At 41.2% G+C, this 26122-nt stretch overlaps 2 protein-coding genes across 4 annotated transcripts; both read right to left on the reverse strand.

Annotated features, from left to right (window-relative positions):
• Positions 1–2538: 2538 nt before the first annotated feature.
• si:ch211-51a6.2 (neurotrypsin) lies at positions 2539–18865 on the reverse strand. Of its 2 annotated transcripts, none has more exons than XM_026356142.1 (14): positions 18609–18865; positions 14902–14941; positions 12713–12955; positions 12287–12425; positions 11397–11572; positions 10982–11129; positions 9721–9890; positions 9111–9252; positions 8014–8228; positions 7784–7925; positions 6374–6655; positions 5811–5933; positions 4851–5131; positions 2539–4351 (listed from the first exon to the last, which is right to left on the reverse strand). In XM_026356142.1, exons 1-14 carry the CDS (start codon positions 18681–18683, stop codon positions 4032–4034), a joined length of 2496 nt encoding a protein of 831 aa, XP_026211927.1. In that variant the 5' UTR covers positions 18684–18865; the 3' UTR covers positions 2539–4031. The 2 variants fall into 2 exon arrangements, with proteins under 2 accessions (XP_026211927.1, XP_026211925.1); XM_026356140.1 differs by having other exon boundaries at positions 9721–9893.
• Positions 18866–21913: 3048 nt separating this feature from the next.
• On the reverse strand, positions 21914–24360 carry chchd1 (coiled-coil-helix-coiled-coil-helix domain containing 1). 2 transcript variants are annotated; one of them, XM_026353663.1, is made up of 3 exons: positions 24044–24360; positions 22917–23035; positions 21914–22577 (listed from the first exon to the last, which is right to left on the reverse strand). In XM_026353663.1, exons 1-3 carry the CDS (start codon positions 24183–24185, stop codon positions 22467–22469), a joined length of 372 nt encoding a protein of 123 aa, XP_026209448.1. In that variant the 5' UTR covers positions 24186–24360; the 3' UTR covers positions 21914–22466. The 2 variants fall into 2 exon arrangements, with proteins under 2 accessions (XP_026209448.1, XP_026209449.1); XM_026353664.1 differs by lacking the exon at positions 21914–22577 and having other exon boundaries at positions 22921–23035; positions 23989–24360.
• Positions 24361–26122: the final 1762 nt, after the last annotated feature.

Raw genomic sequence — 26122 nt, forward strand, 5'->3', positions numbered from 1 at the left:
TCATGGCAGTCCCTCATCAGTTTCACAAGGTAGTCACCTGGAATAGTTTCAATTCAGGATCCACAGGATCGGAGAGTGAAGAAAAAACAGCCAACAAGTACTCAACATCTCTGGGAGCTTGTTGTTTGTTGGAAAACTATTCCAGGTGATGACCTGACTAACAGAATGCCAAGACTAAGACAAGACAAGATAAAATAACACTTTATTGATCCCCGAAGGGAAAATTCATGTCACAGCAGCAGAATCAAGCTGACATTGAAAGTAAAAAACAACAGAACTCATATTATCATATATTATACTCAGATTATCCAGGTTACTTGACAGAGAAGTCAGATGGCAGCACGGCCATCCGACTTCTCAGCTCCTGGTGGATTTCTGGTCTTCAGGTGTTCCTGGGATCAGATCTGTGTTCTGCAGGGCTAAGAGCTAGTACCTAATAGCAGGCTAGCTGTTAACACCAAACCAATGCTGTATCCATGGTACTGTGTGCAGAAAGATCATTTCTGACCATCAACTCAAAAAAACCTGAGTTGGACGAAGGCAAGTAAAAACCAACAAAGCTAAAAAAAACCAACACACACATGCTAGTAACTTCATGAAATATTGTCTAGTGTACAACTCTTCAGAGAGAGATTTTTCACACTAACTGATTGCAACTGCATACTGCAAACTGTGGAACAATTAATAGGCAATTATTATGTAATTTACATACAAACAGCTAAACACCTTTGCAAAGTAGCAGGAGTACTAAGGAGCCACAAAACCTAAAGATATAATAGTGTAGTCAGAGCAGGAACTTTCTGAACAGTCGGATTTGTTCCAGCCTTGAGCTAAGATACTGCTCTGACTTCTGCAGACGGATGCAACAAGCTGCACTTATGTGACTGACAAACTTTAAAAGAAGTGAGTTTCTACATTTTTGTTTTTGTAAAAATAACAGTACCCATATTTTTTCATGATTTTTGATTCTTTCACAATCCAAACATGGGAAAATAACCTTCACATTTTTCATCAGCTATTCACATTTAGGATGTTTAACCTGCTGGGATGAGAATATTACATGTATGGTTCCCCTATGCTCAGTCTTCTTTATGTGCAGTCACTTCAGAACGTATTTAGACCCCTAGGTATTTTGTACATTTTACTGTGCTGTAAATTTATTGTAAAATAGAAGAAAATAGCAATTTCTGCCCATCACGTGTAGTAAATGTAGTAAAAATGCCTTTGGTAGCAATTACAGCTCAGAATTTTCCTTGGGTAAGAGTAACTACTCACTGGATTTAGACAGTTTATCTTCCTGACACAGTGAGTAAAACCACCCTGCTGTTATAGTCATGGGGAGCATGGGCCATTTGTGCTCTGTAAAATTAGATAGGAAGTGTCTGTCAACTGTTATCTTTGGATCTCTCTGCAGATGTTGTATAGGGTTTCAGAGACTGAAACCACTCCAGCTTTGTCTTGACTGTTAGATTTGGATCAGTCATGCTGGAAGTTGAAATGTCGCTCTGGTATCAGGTACTTTGTACTGTCATATATAAACATATATACATATGATATAATGTAAGAGCAAGATTGTAGAACGACATTCAGTACTGATGAAGGAAAGATGAAACTGTTGTTGGATGTTGGTGTTTTGAAAGTAGGAAAATATGGATCTAACACCTGGAAAAGAAGTTGTGGTGGTGGTGGTATGGAAGGCTTGTAAACCTGGAAGAACTGGGCATTTGAAAATGCATGACATAATAATCAAAATTAATTAATCAATCATGTGAAAAAACACATCTATAAGAAGGAGAGTGGCTTAAAGGTAAAGTAAGATAATAGACCTCCTCAATCTGTTTCAGGGTAAAAGTGTTCCAGTAATTTACACAGTATAACTCCCCCTTCTGAAAGGCTTTTAAACATGGAAGTATTGAGTTTTAAAATTCATTCAAGTACAGAATAAATTCACAGTGAGAAAGTGAAGACAGTAGAGAGATGAAATTAGTGCTGTGGAAATGTCCTTTATTCATTTGTTTTGAGAGATTTAATGAGTGGTTTGTGCAAAGAGAACTTTAACTCTGAATAGAGACTAGTCAGCTAGTTTCCATCTTGAGTGTTATTGTTAAACACTGGTGTTGTGAGGCTGATATGATATAATGTCTATATGACAGTGTTTTAATTAGTCTTATAGTGGAATGCAACCATCTTAAAATTAACACAACTTAAATAAATATAGCTTAACCACATAAGCACAGCTTTTTCCAAATAAATTAAAAGGTTAAAAAAATGAAAGTTGCATTGGCAATGCAGAACAGAATACATAACATAAGTGTGGCTTATTGTAAACACTACAGTTTTACACACACAGTTTGGCATCACATAGTTCTAATACTGATAAGACATATGTAGAAGTACAGTGACAAGCTCTAATTGCAGGCATAGCACCTGTGACTACTTCAAGTGTACTCTATACTGTCATGAAGATGAGCCCTTCAGTATGTTTCTACAGTAGATGATTCCCTATTTCGGTATATAGTGGGTACATTATTCATAAAAATAAATACTAAGTTAATTTGAGATTGTCCACCATGTAAGCACAGCTAAAATGACAACGATAATAAGTAATAGGTAGATAATATACACATTTCCATATCCACAAACACAGAAAATTATCAAAAACTTGAAACTAAACAGGGAACTTGAGGTCACTGTAGGCTCCTGGGGTCTAGGGCCTCAGGACTTGTTCTTGTTTTGTCTGAATGGTCATTCAGGTTTTGGGTATAAGCCACTGTTGAGAGCCTTTTGGTACGTTCATGTTATGTCTGAAAAGTGCATGTGTTCATGCAGTAGTCCAAGATGGTGGTTGTATGCAACCACTGCTGTTGTTGTTACTGCTAGTCAAAGCCCAAGTCCAACTCTGACTAACTAGTTAAGCTAAATAACTATTATTGAATTAGCAACACATTTCTGAATTGTACCGAAATACATACATACATACATAAGTTGATTTAGGTTTACAGACACAGCATGTAACTACCCTAAATGGTATTTCAAAGACCTGTTATTAGTTACCAATGTTGTCATTAATGGTTTGGCTTCAGAGGCACACTTGGAATGTGAATCAAACAAGCAAAATCACAGTACTCTATGTACAAATTCAGTACTATAGCACATTCAGCACACACTTATTCAGATGCATCTGTTTTCCTCCTTTACTGTCATTCTTTAAGTGCATTTGGATTATATAAAGCTCTCATGTATAGTGCACCCAGTGAGGTTTCAAGGCATCCATTCTAGTGCAATGTAATTCAATGTGTAGAACTGGATTGGATTGTCAAACTATTATTTGTGCCTTGTACAGTGTACCAGAAGAGGTCCTCATGGGTCCACGTTGTTCCTAGAAGAATCCAATTTCTATTACCACAGTTTGGTTCTGTGAGTTAACATGACCATTCTGTTGCCTTTGGCAGGTTTTTTACTAGTTCACTTGAGATCAGATCCAAAATTTTGTAACCAGATATCTGTAACACCCAGACATGACCATTATCTTTCAGTCTCACACCAGAGAACTGCTTCTTAGGGATCAGGCTAGACCATATGACAACCTTTACCCTCAAGCTGCTGCTGCTTTAGAAGAACAGCCTTGCATTTGGTAGGCAAACCACTGGGAGCAGTACAACCTTATTGTTATGGCACCTACTTAGTACATTTGCATTGGCAGAAAACCATTTTAAATACCATCTAGTGAGTGTGGAATGAAAGAAGAAGCAGCTGTGGAACTGGTTAGATGAAAAGGTACAACAAACAGGCAAATGCAGCAGTATGGGCAAATGTTAAATCCATAACACATCCTTCTACCACTTGCTGTGCATTAATCACTGTCTCTACCATTAATGATAAGTGGACACAACACAGCGCATTAATTACTGTACATACAATGTTATTTACATGCTTTGTAAAGAATCTCACAACATGACCACAGTGTAGTAGAGGCTGCAGCCATGTAATAACACTCGATAACCAGTGTTGGTAAATGTTATTCTTCATCATCAGTTCTTGTAGGGTTTGTTGATGACCTTGTCAATCCATCGGAGGAACCTGCTAACACGAGTGTACACCCCAGGGAAGGAGGGATTACCACATCCGTGACCCCAGGAGATGACTCCCGTTAGCACCCAATGCCCGTCCTCACCCTGGCAAACCAATGGACCTCCACTGTCGCCCTGGCAACTATCCACGCGGTGGCGCTCTGACAGGCTCCCAGCACATAACATGCGGCTGGTGAAGCGGTTGCCATATCGCTTTTTACACTTCCAGGCAGGAAGCAGGGGAACCCAGGCCTGAAGTAGAGTCCGGGAGTAGTCCGAGTCTGGAAGAGGAAACAGTAAGTAGAGAGAAAAAGATGAGCCTAATTTATTTACATGTTGTGTCTTACAATTATTGTTTGTACATTTGTGGCCTTCAGTTCTTAACCAACTAGTTTAACCAAGAGTTGGCTGTGGCTCAATAGGTAGAGCAGTTTTCTGCCAATCACAGGATTGGTGGTTTGATTCCCGGTTGCCATGTCACATGCCAAAGTGTCCTTGGGCAAGATACTGAACCCCAAGTTGTCCCCAGTGAGTCAGATCAGCTGCACAGCAGCTCTGCCGTCATTATGTGAATGTGTGTGTGAATGGGTGAATGAGATGCAGTGCGTTGAGTAACAGCTAAGTAGGAAAGCGCTCTACAAGTGCAGACCATTTACCTAACAAATAATCGATTAGTTTTGGTTTGCTTTCCCTTATCTATGCACCTTTACAGTAGGAGAAGTTGTGCCAGGAAGTAGTAGCAACATTTTGCCAATGCAAGGGTCAGAGCAGCAAATTTACCTGTAATGCCCCAGCCTGTAATTACGCAGGCAGCAGGCCTCTTCTCCCACTTGTTTCCTGTTTCAGGTAGACACACTGCACCAGTGTGAGGATTGAATGACACACAGTTGCCCTCTGTGCCTTTGAGCCGCACCAGGGCGATGTCATACTCCCAGCCCTGACTGTGGTACTTTTTGTGTATGATGATGCTTTCAGGGGACAAGGTGCGTTCAAAGTCATCCTGCTCCTCGGTATGGTAGTCACCCAGGCGTAACACATAGCGGGTTGGGTCTATGCCAAATCTGGGGGACCAAAGGAAAAGGTGAAATGAAAGACAAAAAAGGAGTTGGATATTACTGAGGTTATGATAAATAGTACTCTCTTTCTGAAAAACAGGAAGTCAGAGATCCAGTCATCAACTTAACTGCTTGAGCAAGGAGTAAAAACTCCCTGATCCATCCAATACCTGAACCTGACATAGCAGTAGTGTGATTTCAATTAGGATCTGCGTAAGGTTAATGAAGAAGTTGTTTTAAGTCTCACCTTGTTGTTGACTCACCCCTGACTCTACACATAACACGACTAATCAAGTACTTTCTCTACAATGCAGGTACACCACATACACAGCCATTTTTGCTTCTGTATACTGCGGCCAGCAGTGACCAGCTATTGAATATACGCAAATGTAGTGAAATAGACATTTGTAGATTTCTCTGATGCTTCTACAGCACTTGTTAGCTTGCATCAACAACTGCTGACTTGTGTGGACAGTCTGTTTACTGCTGCACAACCTGAGAGTGGACACAAGACATCCTGGCTCTGTGCCGTGATTTAATGATCAATTAAATGACGGCACTTTCTAAACCCAATTTAGCAAGGTTTCACAAATGGTAAATTAACAATTACATTTGAAAAATTCTCTTTTTGGTTTTTCTTTGTTTTAGCTGTAACAGGTGACCATCAGAGGGAGCTGTCTCCTACCTTTTAAAGCAGTGAGCGGCAGTTACAACCCAGCAGGGGCTGATAAGTGATGCTCCACACAGAGGATGATTGCTTTTAGACTGTGACCTGAGCCACAGAGACACCTGCCAAGGCCACTCACCCCTGAAATCACATACACACAAGCTGAGTTGGACTGTCAGGGCGGGGGTGCTTCTCAAACAGCTGCAACATACCTCTATGAATGGCACACACACACACACACACACACACACACACACACACACACACACACACACTTGTCTTTCTATAATTGAGAGAACCCTCATTGGTGTAACACCTAAATACCAAACCATCACAGGGTCTTGTGAGGGTCGTATGAGGACCAAGCAAAATATCCTCACAATGATAGTAGTGAACTAAAATGTGTCCATATTATCATAGAAAGATGTGCATATTTCCCAAAATAAACAAAGCAGTTCTGTTTTGGCTTGTTTTAAAGTCATTATTCAGTACCTACTGGAATAGTGTGTTTGTGTTACACAGACAGACAGATAATCTACATATGTTCCATTGAAGCCAGAGTGCTGTGTGTGGATGCTTACCTCAGTGACTTATCTCCTCCTATGATTCTACGCCGGCGACGCTGGTTATTATTAAATCTCAGTCCACAGACCTGCATTGCCATGGCACTGTCTCCCACAGGATCCAGGGTGTAATCACAGATGACACCAGCGTCCTCACTGTGGCGACAGTCATGGACATCTTGACCCTCAGCTGGACACTGGCCTAAGGATGTCTCAGTGCCTGAGCATCGAACATTGTCCAGGTGGATGGGACCTTGACCCTCACCGAAGTACGCCATGGAGCGAGCTTTGGCCGTGCCGCTGAGGGGACGGCACACAGAGACACACAGCATCACGATTATATGTTTCCCTTTGTTCTGTGAACATAGATTATGTTCATAACTATTGTGCAAACCCTCATTTTGAGTTCATATATTTCTGCTGATGAAACTGGTTGTGTGATATTATTCAGCTCAAGTTTTGTTTATAGACTATTTTGATCTATCTAAAAATATATTTTGTTATTTGAGGCCTGATATTAACTAAAGTGAGAAGAAAACTGATAATACTTAAACTAAATCTTTTAATGTAATGAATGATTGTTCTTCTCTGTGACCAGCTACTGTTTGTGTATCTGTTAATCTGGAAGTCACGCTGCTTCTTTTAATTCCCTTAGATGACTAAATAAAGTTGTATTGAATTGAATTTGAATAGAAACCGCTTATTTGTTAACATGAGTATCAGTTTCCAGTCTCCAGTTGGATGCAGATGACTCTACAAAAAAAATAAATTTATTCTTTTGATTCCAACAATGGAAAAACAAAATCTACATGACAGATGGTAAAATAGGCTTTTAAAATGTTGCACATGCAGATAAATCACAAGCTATCATAGGCCCATTAGTTCCTACTTTAAATTAAATTGGAAAGTGTGATCTATGCTTTTATTAAACTCTAGTTGGATTACCATAACTCTAAATATTCCTCAATACATCTTATCCCAACTTCAAACATTTCAAAATGCTGCTGGACGACATCTAACAGGGACAAACAACAAAGAAAAAAAAAACACATAACCCCAACATTAACAACCATCATAGCAGAGAATATTAGACACATTAGCTCAATCACTTCATTTAAATCTCTTAAAAATGCATGTATTGTAGAATGCATTATTTATTGAGCTGTGTCGTTTTCATGTTTCTATTATGTTTTAGTCAACATTTGAAACATTTGTTAATGATTATGTTACTAATTTCATGCCTTTAATGCCTCCTGATTATTTGTGTAGTTTTACTTTGCATGCAAAAAGTCACAGTATTTCTGTGTGCGGCTGTACATTAATGACATTTCCAGGGCATGTTCATCTTCAGAGGAGGATTAACCCTTTCCATTTTGGAGACTCTGTGAGTGCTGTGAGAATGTCAGAAGAAGATGTAATGGTACTAACGTGAATCCAAGCTGTTTGCACACCACAGCTGCATTGATGTCATTCCAGCCATCATCACACACACTACCCCACTGGCCATTAATGAAGACCTCCACTCTACCCTCCTTCCTGGTCTCCCCAGCAACCAAACGCACCAGCGGGCCTGTACACGAGTATTACAGGAAAATCATGTCACTGTTGAGTCACTCATACTGGGATTTTTTTCAGTAGCTATCAATGTGTTTCCTCACCACTAGGAGGCAACAGGCCTGGTATGTCAATGGCATCACCTCCCCTCTCACAGCGGACACCTACATCCTCACTGTGAGAACAGTCATGTTGACCCCACTCAGAGTGTCTGCAGGCCAGTAAACTGGCCTCTGGTCCCTGACACTGGACCTCGTCCAGCAGGATCAGCCCACGACCTTCTTCATACACTCCATCAGGGGCCACCTCTGCTTGGCCTCTGTAGACAAAACCATACAAAATCTATCAGTTGTAATATTGGTGTACATGATCACCAAACCCTGGTCACTGTGGGAAACACAGTTATGTGGTTGACTTAGCCATAGAAACTAAGTATAGTATAAGTACAGTCTAATTTCATAGAATACTAACTGACACACAGGAAGTGTGTCAGTTAGTCAGTCCCATTCATTTTAATTTAATGGTCATGTGTTTGTGTTATATGAATTTTATCGGATATGCAACCATGTGCCACTGCAATCTGGTTCACATCAATGTCCTTATAGCACTTCTCAAAACATCATTAACTTAAAGGGCTAAACGCATTTCATGACTCCATGATAATATCTGCTGACATGGTTCATTAAAGGACATCAAACATCATTCATTGGAAAAGTCACGGGGGTGCTTCTAATTTGCCTTCAATGTCTCCTTGTTTCTGTTGTTAGCACTTAGCCTCTCTCATTTAAGTCAATTCAATTCAATTAAATATTATTTGTATAGCCCCAAATCACAACAGAAATCATCTCAAGGCACTTTCAAGGCACTTTGCAGTGTTTAGACCTTACAAAATATAACTGAATACAGACTTATATAGATATATCTATCTATATATATATATATATAGAGAGAGAGAGAGAAATATAAATATGCATATGTAGTGTGGCCAGATCAATGTCAGCACCCTAGCGGGGCAAGGGAACATGAAAAGGTCAGTTTAGGGGCTCAGACAATCTGTTTATGTTGCTTTATCAGCGTAAAGAAATCAGTAGTGTTAGAATCATCATGTGCAGACGTGATGGCACATGACTTAAATGAAATAGAAGGGAAGAAAACAAGCTCATCCTAAGGTCAAGTCACCCAGATGCACTGGCCCACTGACCTGAAGCCCAGCTGTCGACACACTACTTGGGCGTTGAGCTCGGTCCAGTTATCATCACACACAGTGCCCCATTGTCCTTGGTGGTAAATCTCGACACGACCCTCTCTGTCACTCCCTGCGCCCACCAGTCGGATTGCACCATCTGCAATCACACAGGAAAACAACAATACTGTAATAGTTCACATGCTGCCTACGTATTTGACCTCTGTAGATTTGTTAACATGCAGCAAAGAATGCACCGACCTACACACTAGGACCACAACAAACCCACCGCTGCATAACAGGTACAGTATGATGTTCACTATGTTCACCAACTCAGTTATCATGCTAGCATTTGCTATTCATCACTAAAGACAAGGTACAGTTAAGTACAGGAAGCTTGGGAGATTACAGTAAAAGTCTTTAAGACTCTAGAGCACATCCAATTCAACTTAATTGACTTTTCTTTATATAGTGCTGAATCATAACACAATCACTCATGCACTCAAGGAAAGTATGTTTCAGTATGTTTCTTTGGCGTCTTATTTGTTTATCCTCACCACAGTAATGACTGCAGTGTGTTGAAACTGAACGTTGTGAGTTGGTATGTATTCCTTTTGCTGGCTCTGACCTGTGTACGGGTTGCAGGACACCCCTGCATCTTCACAGTTGTGTTGCTCCCACTTGTTCTGAGGACACTCTGCCAGAGAAAGTTCATTGCCTGTGCACTGAACCCCGTCCAGCAAGATAGGGCCAAAGCTCCGTCCAAAGTGGGGGTCCTTCCACGCTTTTGCAACACCCCTGCTGGTTTGGACAAACCAACACCACATGTAGACATGTGTTATTGGTTGATTTGGTGCATACGAAGTTAAGTTTGAAGCACAACAAGTAGCCAGGTAGTTCTGTGGGCACTAATGATCAAATATGGTCAGTCTCAAAGAAGTGAAACTTAAAATTTGGGGAGTACATCTATATGAATAGCATAAAACGTCCCACTGCCTTCCCTGTGTTAAAACAATTCTTTGCTTCTAGCTACAACACAAAGACCTCCTGAAAACCTGAATGATTGTAGTTCGGATGAAATCATTGGAGGAACCCTGGCTGAGAAGCCAGATTGTATCATCTGAACTGAATGAGTCCTCCACATCATCAAAAAAGTGCCAACAATATATCATTTTAACAAAGATGTCCAGACTTTTGCACACAACTGTGTAACCGATGGTGTGAGATTTATATTTATTCCCCTGAAATATCTGCGCGAAGCAGGGGGCGGCTGTGGGTCAGGATGTAGAGAAGTCATCTGGTTTGATTCCTGGCTCCTCCTGTAACATGTTGAAGTGTCCTTGAGCAAAACACTGAACTCCAAGTTGCCCCTGGTGAGTCAAGTCAGCTGCATGGCAGCTCTGCCAGCGTGTGTGTGAATGGGTGAATAAACGAGATGCAGTGTAAGTGTGTTGAGTTGCACACCATTTAGCAGATCTAGGTGCGCTGTAGTACAGCTGAACCTGTCCCTGTCTACCAGGATCCACATCTTGTGTTCCACAACATGTTGATTTCCCAGTTTTAAAAACTACTGCATATTTTTAGGAGCACTACTGTGTAACTTGTAATACTTCATTATATTGTCCTGATAATTATTTTACTGTGTAGTGAAATTCTAAGTGGATTAAAACTAAATTCTTCTGCCAATCCACCAGTGTTAAAAACTGTTGTCCAGTTGTCTTTTGTGCCTTTAGACAGAGAGAGTGTCTTCATGTCTTAGTCATGCATTCACTTTACATACAAATTAACTGGAGCTTTAGATGAGAAGACATAGCAGTAATGTGCCACAGCTGGAGATTTGACCCTGACATCCTTTGTGTAGCAGCTGTGGAACAGCAGTGTTTTCTTACCCGAGGCCCAACTGTCGACACACCACCTCAGCATCAGTGTCATCCCACTGGCTGTCGCAAATGCTTCCCCACCTGCCATTATAGTACACCTCGACTCGGCCCTCGAAGTCCTCCAGGCCTCCTACCAGCCTCAGAGGCAGGCCAGTGCCTAAGGATCACAAGGTAAAGCAAAAGATAAGCCAATAATATTAATATTGTTGTTTTCTGATGCTGGTCTACATGCAAAGGGTGATCACAGCAGCCATGTTTTACTTACTGTATTTGCATATGAACAGAGCAGCATCAAGAATGTGCATAAGAAATATGACAAGGTGAACTTGTGAAGCACTAGGAGCAAACAACTAAACAGAAATATGTTACTTTAACTGGTACTACGTTCACAGGCACTGTATAACTCGTCACACCCTGCTCTCACCTTCAGGTTCAGCACAAACCACTCCTGCTTCGTTGCCATGGTTGCAGTCACCACTGACAAACTTCCTGCTCCGGCACTCCAGTAGGGAATTCTCATTACCACGGCAACCTAGGCGCTCATAGTGGAAGACGGCTCCAGGGCCATAGTAGGAATGCTGCAGAGCTGTACCAATCTCCCTGGACGGAGAGCACATGCACACAGATGTAAAAGTCATATGAACTTAGAGGGATGCTAAGTTACTGCAGATAGCCACATCCAGTTCATTTCTACAGTATTCCTCTATTGGGTTTCTCCTTCTCCTTGGACACTGCTCCTCTGTACCTACAGCATAACCTCACACAATGTCAAAGACCAGTAGGAGCAATGATCTTAAGTTCTACTCTGAATCTATGAATTGTATTAACCCGTATCGAAGGCACCATTCAAATAAAGGTCAAATAAAGGAGACAGTAGAAAAATATTAAAGAAAGTAAATAATATGGGAGATTTCTGATAATTGTGCCAACTAGAAGTGTGTATGTATTACCATCTAAGTGTACTCAAAGTATCTAGTCAAGTGCTCATTATAAAGAGTAATAATAATCATAGCCGTCTGTTAAAAGAGAAGGGATATAATATAATAATAATAATATAATATTGCCTTTATAAAGACAGAGAAGTGAAAAATGGAAGTAACTCAAAATTTGTCTTTAGTGTACAGTGACTCTCTCTCTCATTGCTTTACACTGTCAGGTGTTAGAACCGAGTGATGATTCTGGGCTAAGAGCTGAATATTTCAATGAAAATACTACACTTTAAAACACCTCTCAGTATGTGTGTATAGTGTATAGTGTCTGTTAAATGTTATATTATATTAAACCCTTAAACCCATTCAGATGAAGAGCTCATACCCCAGTCCCAGCTGTCTACATATGACGCTGGCGTCACGGTCGCTCCAGTGTGTGTCACATACTGCCCCCCACTGGCCATTCATGTAAACCTCGAGACGCCCACTGATGCCTGAGGATCCCCCCACCAACCTGGCTGCACCTGCAGATGAAACACAAATTAACGTGTTACAAGCCATGGAAAAAACGCCATACTTGTTCTCAGTGTAGTAGTGCCAAATGGAAACTGTGGGCTATTGTTGAGGTGATAAGTGCAGGGAGTAATAGAGACTATAAGGTTTGTCTCGGTGAAGATTCTCAATCATCCAGGTCATCGATGACTCTAGTTCCAGATATAAGGTTTGTCTGAAGTTTGCTATAAAGCTGTTTTATACTATCTGTACATCGATCCACCCGGACTCAGATACCTGGAACCTGCCCTCAGCTCACCCTGACGGCAGTCGCAGTAGGCCCAGCCAATGGCGCTGGATCTCTGCCTGAAAAAGCACCAGGGCTTGGCCTCTTGGTCTGGGTTTCGGCAGAAGTTGTGGTCTCCTAGGCCTCGGCCAGGGTACTGCCGCATGTAGTCTGGGAAGTCTGTCCACCTCAAGCACACAGAGCCTGAGTCCGTGTGGGAAACAGAGCCATTATAGTAGCCGAGTTCTGAGACGCCTTCTGAACAGTGGAGTGGATCTGCAGACACACAGCATAACTCAGTCAGCTGTACAGTCCTTATGTAATAATTCACATTCTGGGGATGCCCCAACCTGCTGAAAGTGAACAGCTTTCATTGTAGCTGGGAAAATAGACAAGTGTTTAATTCAGATTTAACATTAAGGACTTTTTGCTCAGCAAGTTGCAGGTGATATTTGATAGATGTTACTTTTTCGTGTCCACAAACTTATCAGGCTGATGTTCAGCGAAACAAAACAAAAAAAGGAGTCCACAATTGGATCATCACATTGTTACAAGCACAGGACACCAAAATGTTCTACTAATAATACAGGATATCTTATTCCAGTAAATACACCATGCAGTTTTACAAACTGCCACAAACTGTTTTGGCTACTTACAGTAAATGTCAAATAACTGTCTATGAACTCCTTACTGACAAATTACTTGTTTGTTCAACATTATGTGTTAATGTAAAAACTGAAATAGATCCCAAATTAAATAATCTCTGGTTTCTTCTAGAATTTTCTTTTATAATTGTGAAAAATGTCAGTTCACTAATGCTTTGCTTAATAAAGTTGTAAATGATCATGGAATAAATGTTCGCTTCTATGCTGATGATACTGTGCTGTATGTGCACATGATGTGAGTTGACAAGGTCAACTATCAGTCTTGTTACAGTCTTACTACTTTCTGCTTCTCTGTGGAAGTAGAATGGGCATACTGCTGGTCAGAAACTGTGTTTAAACTTTACAGCTAAGTTTTTTATGCTCACACAGAGCTTCAAAAAACAGAACAGAGTTGACCATTCCCAAAAAGAAGCTTTCATGATCTTCCAGGATGATCCTCAGGTGATCTTTTGTACAACTCATTAGCTGACTGTTGGTTTTCACACTTTATCAGTGGGTTTACAAGCTGCTTTTGAACTCTTCAGGTTATGGGATCCTATGGTGACCAGAACAACTTCTTTGGAGTTAAAGTACATGACACATTCATCTGGTGGACAGATGGCGTTTAACAAGACAATGCCGTGAAAAGATGTTTAATAGTAACCAGAAGCTCTGCCAGCTGTAAAACCGATCTATAAAAGTGATTTCTGGTGAGGCTCGAAAACACAAGAACAACTCTGACCTACTCAGAATCCTGCTGTCAATTATTCAACATTTGCACGTGTGTGTTCCTGCTAACACGACTGCCAAACAGGAGTCAACTCATCCATTTTGCAGTGGGAGTGTCTGACAGCTGTAAAGTCAGTGAATATTTTATTATCCATTAATAGTGAAGGTTCATTGCCATAAGCATGAAAATCACATCATCTACAGGAAGTGCACTTTAATTGGGACAATGTGTTATGGGCACATATATACAGGCTGCTGCTGCTGCTGCTGCTGCTGGGGGTCCCAACAAGACCTCCAACCTAAATGATTGGAGCACTCCAAAATGATGGGAGGTATTGTTAATGATGACATAACTAGAGGGAGTATAAGAGCAGATAGAGTTTGATGAAAACATGGGTTGATAAAAAATACTGTACACAATAGAAGGTCTCCTAACAAGTGGCTATAGCTTTCATAAGTTTGTCTAAATGCACGCAGAGTTCCTCAAGTCCTGGTTTTGGGTTAAAAGTATGAGACCACACAATTTAGTGAGTTTCAATTAATATATGTGCCTCAAAACAAACAAACACACACACACACACACACACACACATTAATAATCGTGTAAAATGACCCCTGTGTGGCTGTGGGTCAGGAGGCAGAGCGGTGAGTTTAGTTCCAGCTCCCCCTGTCATATGCTGAAGTGTCCTTGGGCAAGACACTGAACCCAAAGTTGCCCAATGTGGGTCAGGCCAGCTGCATAGTAGCTCTGTCCTCGGTGTGTGTGAATGAGAATATAATGAGAAGCATCAATAAAGTAGTATATATGTAAGTGCTACATACGAGCAGACCATTTACAATTTACCTTACCTGCACTCTGTACGACATTTAAGTGTCCACCTTCAGAGACCTGTGGAACAAAATACATGATCAGTTGAATAAATATAGCGTTACAAAAACAATGAACACATGGCACTTATTACACTGCTCAGCTTTTCCACTGGTTTCATGCCACAGACCTGACTTTCATCTTAAGAACTAAAACACCCTGGAGCACATTTCCTTGTTGTTAAATTGGTTTTGCAACTGATGATGCCAGCTCTTCCTCAACTACAGTCACCAGCAAGTCTCAGTCAACAGTTTGTTAGGAATCTGCTTAACCCTGAAGTCTGAATGTGGTTTTATTCATAAAGCTGAGTCTCATGTCCTTAATGCCCTTACTCTTATTCCTGAACTTTGACTGTCCTTTTTTTATGTTGTGGTGGATGGGGGCCTTCTGATTCTGTGGCAACTTTCAATGGCAGACTAAGACAGATAAAGTCAGTCATACTACTACTCAATATTTAAATATCCAACTAATAGTTTTCTTGTCACACCCTCTGCTTTCATTTGCTGCTTGGGATCCCGGGGCCACCAGAGGGCCCCCAAACCAAACCATTAAAATCTTGTACTAAATATTTAAGTAACTTATTTTGTCTTCTATGAGCTTTCTGAAAATGTTCAAATGTTGTATAATGTGTGTTTATCATGGTGGTGTAAGTCATTTTTAAAGCAACTCTGGTATGTCTGTAACAGCTGTACCTGAAAGAGCTGTGGAAGCCCATATATACAAATCTACAGTATATTATATCTATATTTATGTCAGAAATTTCACTTTTTATCTTATGTGTTTGACTAATGATCTTTTTATCTCATAATTTTGACCTGTCACTATTATTTTTAACATTAAAATGTTATTCTTCTAGTGGCAGACATAGGCTTCCATACTGTGGACTTTCACTTTCACACTTATCAGCAGTGAGATGATATATACAAAAACAAATGTAGACTTTGACCTGCTGATAATATGAAGTAACCAGCCACCAGTTAAACAAAGACTGTATCGTACTGTACTTATTTGTTTTGCAATCTTTTGTTAGTTTAATAGGTATAGCTTCAGATATACTGGCGGAGACCGTAAACAGATTAATTTGTCCCTTACATTTCCTTCCTCTCCCTTCCCTGCTATTTCACAAATAATTAACTGCTTTGTTCATCTAGTTCTATTCCAGCTCTATAGCTCCTAAAGTTTTTTTAAATACCTTGTCCAACCAGTTTTTAGAAAGGCTGCCATTTGATCCACTGACTTGAACAATTTTAGGTCATTTTCGAAGTTACCACCTTCAGATCAGAGAAGATCGATGTAATGTCAGTTTTCATCTTTACCCAGAACACACAGAGACCATGCAAACAATTATCCGATTATTGATCATCATGGTCCATGAGTCCACCATGAGTAGACTACCAATCATTGGTTCAGACAGTTCCAGTATCCTTCTCTCAAATAGTCTTCATGCATTTTTCCCTTCAGTAACACAGCACTGAATCGCCTAGCAGTTACACACCACACAGCCCATAGCTACAGTCAAATCCATGGTTTATTTACCAAGTGAGTTGAGGCATCAGTGGTGAAAAAAAAAGATGTCACACTCCACAGGTACCCCCTCATGTGCCTGGCTGGGAGCCACTGAGACTTTCCACTGACAGCTGCAGGTTCCATCATTCCATATAAAGTAAGTAAAGTTGGTCACCCCATTAAAAGTTTTCAGGTTCCCCTGCCATAGGGGCTTCTCAGCGATGACCCCTAGGCCCCCAGGCTGGATCAGAGCTGTAAACTCAGTTCATCTTTTATGTGCTGACACTCAGCTCGGATTTGTTCATTTTCATAGCAGTAATTCAGTACAGATTGCTAATGATCAGCTAAGCTTTAATCTGGGAGAGAAACAAAAAAAAACAAACAAACAAACAAAAAAAATCTTTAAATAAGAAAATATATAATTTATATTATATTATAAACATTTTTATTTTATTAAATTTGTATAAAATTTAAAAAAATTAAAAAACATGCAGGTCAGCACTCCCCTGATTTCCTGGATCATGGACTACCTCACTAACCGCCCCCAATACGTCCACCTGCAGAACTGTGTGGTGACACTGTGGTCTGTAGCACAGGTGCTCCACAGGTACAACTCAGAGTCCTGTCATCTTCAGAAATTCTCTGAAGATAGTTGTAGGATGTATTGAGAGTGGAGATTTCACAGAGTATCAGAGAGTGGTGGACAGTTTTGTTGACTGGTGTGGACTCAACCACGTCAATACTAAAACCAACTCAATATAAATGGACAATCCCTCCCACCCACTACACAGTGCGCTGCTGGACAGAGGAGCACGTTCAGCCAAAGACTCATTAACATCAAGTGCTCCACAGAACACAGGATGTCCTTTCTACCTGTGGCCATCAGTCTTTACAAAGTCTCTCCCTTCTGTAAGAGAAGGGGGAACTGAAAATATATGGTCATATATCTGTTGTCTTTCCACCTTGAACTATAATCATTGACCTATTTTCATCCATCTTACATATTGTGTATATATTGAGTTCTCTGTATTGATGTTATTCTGTATTTGTGTTGGTGTGGATCCTTTCTGGTTGTGGATCCTTTTCTTTATGTCTGTAACAAGGCAAAACAATTTCCCTTTTTGAATCTTGAATCTGGAATTGAATCAGTGACTTTGTGCACAAGCACGTTGTTTGACAGTAGTAAACAGTGGAGAGTCGACAGAATCTGGAGGTTTAAAAACTATTTGAGACAGAGGAGGTCATCAGAATACAACATCTGAGCCTGGCTTAAAATTATATCTAATGTTAACCGGGTAAAGACAAAAGGGACAGAAGGGTAAGAGTAAGGTGATAAAACTCTTTCAAGCATCCCCACGGCCTTCTACCCATTTCACAATTCCTGCTGAAAGCTGTTGCACCAAGATCTAGTTTCCACTGTTCCTGATTTTCTATCATCTTGAAAAAAATATGATCAGATGCACAGTAAAAAAGTTAAAAAAAAAAAAAAGTGAGCTAAGACCTTACCTCTCACCCCTTAAAGTGGGTCAGCAGGGCCCTAAATAGTGAAGTTAATCAAATACAGATTGGCTTTGAGCAAACTAAATCCACCTTTGGGAGTGGCCCAGCAGAGCTCAGACCTCCACCCAATAGACGTGTTGTGGAATGACATGGAGGGAGCTTTCCACCATCACTCTGTATGTTACTGTTCAGTAAAGACAGGAAAGATCAGGACTGTTTGGGATTTATCAGCTTAGAAATATTGTGTTTGTTGATATTTCTGACTTCGGTAAACATCACATCACATTTTATGGCTAGTTTATACAGGAAACCTGGAAGTTGAACAGTAACCCACTTGCTTGTCCTTGTCATTGTATGCTTTGTAAGTGTTGGTCTACTTGTGGATCTTTCCACCTCATCATCTTCCAGTGTACAGCAGCTCAGCAGGACACCTACAACTGTGAAGGGACTCTGCACTGGCTTCTAGTATCTCTGATGTGATGTGTTCAGGAACATCTGCTCTGAAACAAGTGCCTCGGACAGCTCTGTCTCCTGTTCTCATGAGGAACTGACGGATGGAGCTGTGGAAATAATAGTTCTGCAGTTCACTAACTCAGCTGACACATGTGCGTGACTGAACCTGGCCCGGGCTGCATGACAGCTCGTAAACATCAGCTTTTTATATCCCATCCAGTCTGCTTACCTCTGCGGAGACGCACAGAGCCAGGAGCAGCAGACGGCAGCGGGCGAACCCGGGTACGACTTTCTTCCGCTGCATCCCGCTGAATAAACCATCTCCTCCACACCTTCAGCGCCTCGCCCCGCCGTGTGACAGTCTGTCCTGTCTGCAGCGATCACACATCGAGGGGAAAACACTCACACGAGCACACACGAGCACACACGAACACAAGAACACGCCGGCTGTGCGCTTCACTCCAGGCGATCCAGCAGCTCCAGAGCTAAAAATGACGCGCTGCTGGCGAGAAGAGGACATAACTCAGTCTCTCTCTCTCTCTCTCTCTCTCTCTCACACACACACACACACACACCAGCTGCTTTTAACTCAACGGTGTGAATTTCTCCTGCTTTTATAGCTATGATTGGCATTAGACTATAATATAAATAGTTTATCGATACACAGTTTATTCTAAGCCAGATGTAATATAATACAGGCCACAGTTATTATTACGTGACTGGTGCGCCAGAGCGGTGAAAAGCCCGGAGGTCCCTGAAGACCACATGAAGAGCAGAGCTGTCAGCAGTTAGATATAAAACCAGTCAGGACACACTTAAAGTACTACTGCTGCTGAAGGTGAAACTAAGGAACTAGTCCGATGATGAATTAAGGCTGGAGCTGACGAATCTTATCTCATGGTGTGGGATGTGTCAAGTAAAAGTGCAGGTACCTGCCAAAAATGGCAAAATTAGAAGTACAAGTAGCACTTTCTTTACTCAGTACTAATATGTACGCACAAATGTACACAGGTATTCCAATAAGAGTGTAGTTTCTCAGGACGTCAACCTTCTGAGTTCCTGATAAAAACCTTTTCTTTCAACATGAACTTGTGGACCTACTGCCGTGACAACTCCATGCTGCTGATAACATGACTGTACAAGTCCAGTCCAGATGTGTTCCACCAGCCTCATAAATAAGGATTGTGCTGAAATCTATAATCTCCTATTTTTTTTTTTATCTCTTATTAAGTTTAATTCATCTACAAATTCAACTTTTTTTAAATTTACTTTAAATCATCAACATCATTTCATTTCTTCATTTGCATTACAGAGAATGCAAATGTCCAAGCTAGATGGCCCAGAGGTTACTGAAAAAAAAGCAGCGTGTCTCCCCATGTGAGAACGCAGCTGACTTGAACAGTCTCCTATTGTGCGCTACATGTGTAAAAGCACAACTCTACACGATGTCCAGACCTGAAACATTGTCCAGAATTCTTCATGTGAAAACAACTTTAATGTCAAGATGATGTAGTGTTCATACAAATAATGTTTCCAGATTATGTTTAGTTCAGAGTTAGTAGGTCACGAGTTTAGTCTCATCTGTTTTTATGAAGATAACTAATAACTAAGCTAGAGAGTTAGAGAGTTTGTCTGACTACACTCACTGGACCGACCAACACACAGAACAATAGGAAAGCCCAAGGAGCTCAGTGCAGATCTGAGAAAGAGAATGGCAGATTTACACGAGTCAGGAATGTGTGTTAGAGCCATTTCTAAATAACTGCAGATTCCAAGTTCCAAATTGTACATAAATACAAGTTACTGGGAAGTGGAGCCTCCTTACAAAGTTAGAGCACAAAGCTGTTTGCTCTTCAGAGAAGTTGAAAGTAAGGCTATAGAAATTGGTGAGGTGGATGTGCTTAGCCCACGTTCACCCTTTAGACCGCAATCCGCAATTAACATGTTTAGATTATTTATAACTATATATACAATCTTTCCTTTACGTTAACCTTGAAAACAACATCAATACAGATATCTATGACAAAGTAACCAAAACAGGTGGAACTTATGTAGTTGTGTGGTTAATAGAGAGAATAGAAATTTGCACCTACTGTTATATGGCTCTTAATTTTGTTTGTGAATGTAACTTGGTTTTATATGTATATTATGTAAAAATGTCCAAAGTGTGCCGTCAAAAGGTTTTCATACCATTACAAACTTATGAGTAAGATGTGATTATTCTGCCAAGACACTACCGTTTAGGTATTAGGATATACCGGACAGCTGAGCTGGGAAAATAATTGGTAAATTTCTTATGTACGTATGACGTTTATGACAAATTAACTGCTAATATTTGAACTGAATGGTTTTGATTTTGATTCAATATGAGCGGATGCCATGGAAAGTTTGGCCACATGCTGTCGACAGCTGTTTTTTCAGCTGGAGGTAATGTAAGTGTGCTTAAAATCCTAACCATGGTTTTGTATGCTGTTACTAACGAAGTGCAGGACTGAATGTTGTTTTATTATACTGAAGTTGCAAAAACGCCTTCCTGTGTGTCAACTATTTCCCAGGCTACAGACAAATGTGTAAACATGTAGGAGCCCATTATTGACAAAGGTTTTCAGGTATTTTAACTTTTGTAATGTCCACTGTTATTAATCTAATTTTGGGGTAACAACACAACAGAATTAGATGTTTGAAATAACACATATAGCACTGTTTCATTATGGAAATGTAGTTTTTGTACTAAGCTTCATTTCAGCACCCGATGCTGTCCATAGCTTGATCTCCTCACTCTCCACATTGGAATGAGTTTGATGTTGTCTGACTTTGAGTCCTCCATGTGCCTCTTGTATAGTATGTGTGAGTAAAGGTTTCAGATTTAGATAAGCTTTAGCATCAGCATAATCACTGATGAATATGATCTTTAGTTTGAATAGGTACTCTAATAAAGACAAATCAAAACAATGAATTTGGTATGAAGTAGTGAAAAAAGCAGCCTGAAGTGTTTGTAACAGAGACTGATTGCTGTAGGATGTGGAGGAGTTTCCTCTGTTGTCTAGACATTTGGGAGGAAGTGATAAGCAGGGTGGGGAAATGGTTTCTATAATGATGGGCAGATAAACCAACACACAGCAAAAATACCACATTTTGTCAATGCTGGGTGCAAACATGGCACAAAACCCTTCCTGTCCCTCAGACAAAACATGAAACTGAACCCACAAATAGAAGATCATTAACAAAATGTCATTTTCAGCACCAGAAACGAACTGCAAGAAAACATTGCGATGAAGGAAACATTGACTTGTTCTGTTAGAAACTCTGAAAACAGTCTGCAGATAGTCGTATAACATGGTGCTTATGTCATGATGTGAATTTGGGAGGTTCTTGCATTGAAACAGCTGTTGTTTGACAATCAGCTGTAAAGTCACAGCAACAGCAAACAACGTAATCCTAGTGAACAACACTTTCAACTACAAAAATATATTCATAAACTAAAAACACTGCCAGCAGAAAGTGCTCGAACAGTACTCAGTACAGTCAAAGAAAGACAGTGAAGGATGATTTTATTAAAAATAGTTTAAATACATTCAGGAAGCCACCGATCTGATCCACATGAATGACGAGGCATTTAAGAGTTCACTGATAACGGTAAGCTCCTGGGCCAGGAGCCATGAAACCCAAGAAGAATAATTCCATCACAACCACTAATAACTCCTCTGCAATGAACGAGACCACTCTGCTAAATTGGACCGAGACAAAACGGCGTCATTTGCATCAGAGCCAATTCAGGGCATGAGGAGAAAGTCACATTTATATTTCAAAGCATAAACCAAGCTGTTGTGAACACAAAACATTACAGATGTTACAGGTCAGCAGTATGATTTAATTTAATAACCTTTGGAAACCATAAGTTACATGTTAAAGGAGTGGTGCAGTGTGTTGAAATCACCCTTTTCAGAATTACGTATTCAATTTTACAGTCGTTGACTCTGACGGGGCCAAAAAATTAAGCAACTTGGACCGAGGCTCAGTCCAATCACCTCCTTTCAACCTTCATATTTCAAGTCTGTATCAGAAACGTGTTAAACAGTTTGTTTTCCTAGATCTCAGTGCGCAGGTTGGGATATCTCTTCAGAAGGGTTGTGGCTAGTTTTGGGTGCAGGCGTCCTCCCTGGTGGCTGTTCTTCTCCGATTTATCCTTCATAGCAGCCTGTGAAATAAGATTATATATTACCAATGTGTTTTAATAACATTGTCTTTATAACAGTACAACTGTACATAACCAAGGAGAGTCGCAAGCTTCTGCACCCAGAAACTCAGAGTCATACCACTGTTTTTTTGTTTTGTTGGAGATAGGGCCTTTGAAAACACACATGATCTATCCTGTATTGTTTTTGAAAGCAGTGTATCAGGCACACCAGGCATAATGTTTCTTTTAGAGCATAGCCTGTGCACAAAGGCACCACAAGAACATTTGTGATTTCCAGGACACTTTACTGATTGTGTGTACTTTCTGAAGTGATACTTCCTGTGCGTCAGTTTAACACACCTGAGCCTTCTCAACACAAGTGTAGAAGGATTTCACCTCGTCGGAGCACAGGCCGTCCACAAAGTTGTTCTGCTTCCAACAGGCCATGAGCATCGACATCTCTGTGATACAGGTGGCCTCTGCGGACAAAAAGGTTCACACGATTTAGAACTTCCATTATCAGCTGTGTCTTAACAAGTGTGAAAGATTTAACCTGGGAAGGGCCGGTCTCACTGTAGTTCACCAAGCCATTACCACGCTGTGGCGCACATGACGTTATCTAAGCTAGACGGTTTGGAGCTTGAACTGCTGACAAAAGACTTTTCACTAACTTGTCACTAGGGGTGGAAGACTTTTCCAGGGCATACCATACCTCTCTCTCCCAATAACTGCTAGGACCAATGAACTTCTTAAGCAGGGGTGAACTACCCTGGTACTCGTGTGCTTGTGCCCTACACGCTGCTGAATACCTGGATCAGGTGTGTTCACTTAATCAGATTGTTATCACTAGAAAATGGTGGAGAGGGAATGCCAAAATTCTAACTATAACAGTTATAATTATAATTCTAACAGTCTAAACGACAATAATGACCAGTAAATTCCTGTCAGGTGGTACGTGGTTCTGTTTGGCCACATTTAGAACGCACAGGGCTTCAGGGGGAGGAAATGCTTGTGGACAGATCCTGTTTATAACCGTCCTGCTCCACCTCCCTCTCTGTTGGCTGTGTATATGAAGTCCTCATCAGCACGCTTCCTTGTTTAAACTGCATCACCAGAAGCAGCTCTCTCACACACACACACACACACACACACACACAGAGAATAATGGAAACGACATGCGCCTCGCTCTCATCATCACACTATCTGGTCTGGTTATAATACTACTACATGCCTAGTAGTAGTATTATAGTATAGTATAGTATAGAAGATGTTTTCGCACATTTATCATTATTTCCTACATAAGCAGTCAGTGTTTTTTGTCAGACTTGGCTAAAAATCCCGTTCCACCGTGAGAATCACCGCATGTCTTCCACTCTGTGCTACTGTTTCAACACCTCCCGCTGTGCGTCTGCACTTGACCTTCGTCAGATACCGTTTCGGAGCGGGTGTCATCACATCACGGAGCCCCCAGTCCTCGGCTGTCTCACCTCCTTTCTTCAGTTTGCGGTTCGCTACAGCGTCTCTCAGAGCCAGAGGCCTGTTGGGTTTCAGGACAGCTTTCCCGTCCCGTTTGCTGAGCAGCCTGCTGACCTTCTCCTGGAACAGGACGCCTCCCCCCTGCGCCGCCATGTCACCACCACCCTCTCACCTGCTCCCTCGCTGCTCCTGTCACCAGCTCGAGCCGGGCACAGTGGAGATATGCGGCTGTTACCGAGCTCACAGACGAAACGACAGAGAAACGGTTCTTACTCAACACTTCGCAGAGCGCTGCTGCGCGGCGCCATGTTCTGCCGTAAAAAGCCACGCAGTGTCGTAAAATGTCGTGTTCCCGTGTAGTAGCCAATGCCACGTTCAGGTACTGTCGTAATTGTCAGAAATAATCAAAATTACTACTACTAAAATTATTATTGTGATTTCTTTTTGACTCAACACCCTGAATTCCCTAAATACTCATTTACTGTGTACCAATAGTTTGTTAGGAATTTTAAACAACTACACATGTCTGACCCCTCGCTATTGGCAAATCGTGTCTTGTAGAGCAGCAGCTGCATGCATTACAGTATGTGATATATATTTTACCCAGGGGCCCCATGACAGGTAAAGGCCATGATCAAGGCAAGTATTGCAAGTATTCAGCTGTGTAAAAACGTGACATCCAAATTTGAATGGAGATGAATTTGACAGAATATAAGAGCAAAGTCATTTATTTGTTGAGGCTGATTGATGTTTAGTTTGTTATGTGTTCGTGTTGGGTGGCACTCAACTCACAGCAAGAAGGACCTGGATACCCTTCCCTCCCACCATCCAAATATGTAGGTTAGATTTGGGTAAGGGATAACTGGTGACTGTAAATTGTCTAAAGTTGTGATGTGCAGAGTCTTCAGACCTGTGTCTGTGAGACACTTCACCTCCTCACGTCTCCACATTTGTCCTCCATTAATCAGGCTGCATGTTTTTGTTGGACAAACGAAAGAAATGTGAATCTACACTCTACCCAAAGTCCTCAAAACACGAGATTCATAGCGTTTGGTCCCGTTTTGGTTCGGTACGCGTTCCCACCAGGAGGACCGAACCAGAGTTCGCTAGATGATGCGGATCGAGACCACCTCGTTTTGGGGGTCTCGGTGCGGTTGTTTTGGTGCGCACTCGAGTGCGATTACCGTGTTCACACCGGACAAAACGAACCGCACTAAGAGGGAAAACGAACTTGAGTGCGATTTAATCGAACTAAATCCTGTAGGTGTGAAAGCAACCTAAAGTTGTGAATTTATGTTGGCCTTGCGTCTTATCTATGGTGTACTCTGCCTCTTGCCCAATGGCAGCTGGGATAGGCTCCAGCACTTCTGCGACCCTTTAGAGGACAAGCGGCTGGACTCAGTGGTTCAGCTTTGCCAAAGCTAATAAAAAGGGAAAGACAGTCCTATTTCTTCCAGTGAATGTGAAAATCAACAGTTCTAAAAAGAAAACAAGAAAGAATGTAGTGTTATCAGCTTTGCTACAAGACATGAAGGGTGCAGAGAAGGAGGTTTTCTTAACAGCTGCACCTCATGTGTTCCAGTTGCATGGCATTACTATAGTATGAACCAGCAGTGACAGCCATAAGGAAAGGCTGTGAACACTTTCCAATGGAAACTAGCTCTTGGCCTATGGCTACATGACATCCAGGGAGAATGCAGGGCAAGTCATAACATAATCGTGTTTCTGGAGGCATGTTGAGCGTGGATGCAGCCTTACAGTTCTCAAATCTATATTAGGTTCAGCTTCAGCCTCAGAAAAAAAAACAACACGCCCACGCACTTACACTGCATCGCTCACATTGGGTGTATAAAGTAACACCTGGACTGTAAATATGGCAGTTCACTTAGCTGCTTGCAGATCAGTATCAAAACACCTCTCTGTTACAGCATGTGCTGTAGATCAGTGGTTCCCAATTTGTCACCATTTAAAACCACATCCTCTGTCTCTCCAGTTTAAAGAAACTCCCCCGTCAGGTAAAGGGTGGCAGATGAGATGCATTCCTGCCACAGTCTGCTGGAAGCTGCGTGTTCTCTGTCTCTGTGCACTGA

Source organism: Anabas testudineus, chromosome 15, assembly GCF_900324465.2.
Source record: "Anabas testudineus chromosome 15, fAnaTes1.2, whole genome shotgun sequence".
In the NCBI taxonomy this organism is placed as follows: Eukaryota; Metazoa; Chordata; class Actinopteri; order Anabantiformes; family Anabantidae; genus Anabas; species Anabas testudineus.

What these genes read in the sequence shown, in the direction of transcription:
- chchd1 (XM_026353663.1), bottom strand. Translation starts at nt 24,185, where the DNA reads ATGGCGGCGCAGGGGGGAGGCGTCCTGTTCCAGGAGAAGGTCAGCAGG. An exon ending in CCGCAAACTGAAGAAAGGAG is followed by an intron (nt 23,036 to 24,043) that starts GTGAGACAGCCG and finishes TTTTGTCCGCAG; the next exon opens with AGGCCACCTGTATCACAGAG. An exon ending in CTTGTGTTGAGAAGGCTCAG is followed by an intron (nt 22,578 to 22,916) that starts GTGTGTTAAACT and finishes CTTATTTCACAG; the next exon opens with GCTGCTATGAAGGATAAATC.
- si:ch211-51a6.2 (XM_026356140.1), bottom strand. Translation starts at nt 18,683, where the DNA reads ATGCAGCGGAAGAAAGTCGTACCCGGGTTCGCCCGCTGCCGTCTGCTG. An exon ending in GGAGGAGATAAGTCACTGAG is followed by an intron (nt 5,934 to 6,373) that starts GTAAGCATCCAC and finishes ATGTGATTTCAG; the next exon opens with GGGTGAGTGGCCTTGGCAGG. An exon ending in TACAGGCTGGGGCATTACAG is followed by an intron (nt 4,352 to 4,850) that starts GTAAATTTGCTG and finishes TTCCTCTTCCAG; the next exon opens with ACTCGGACTACTCCCGGACT.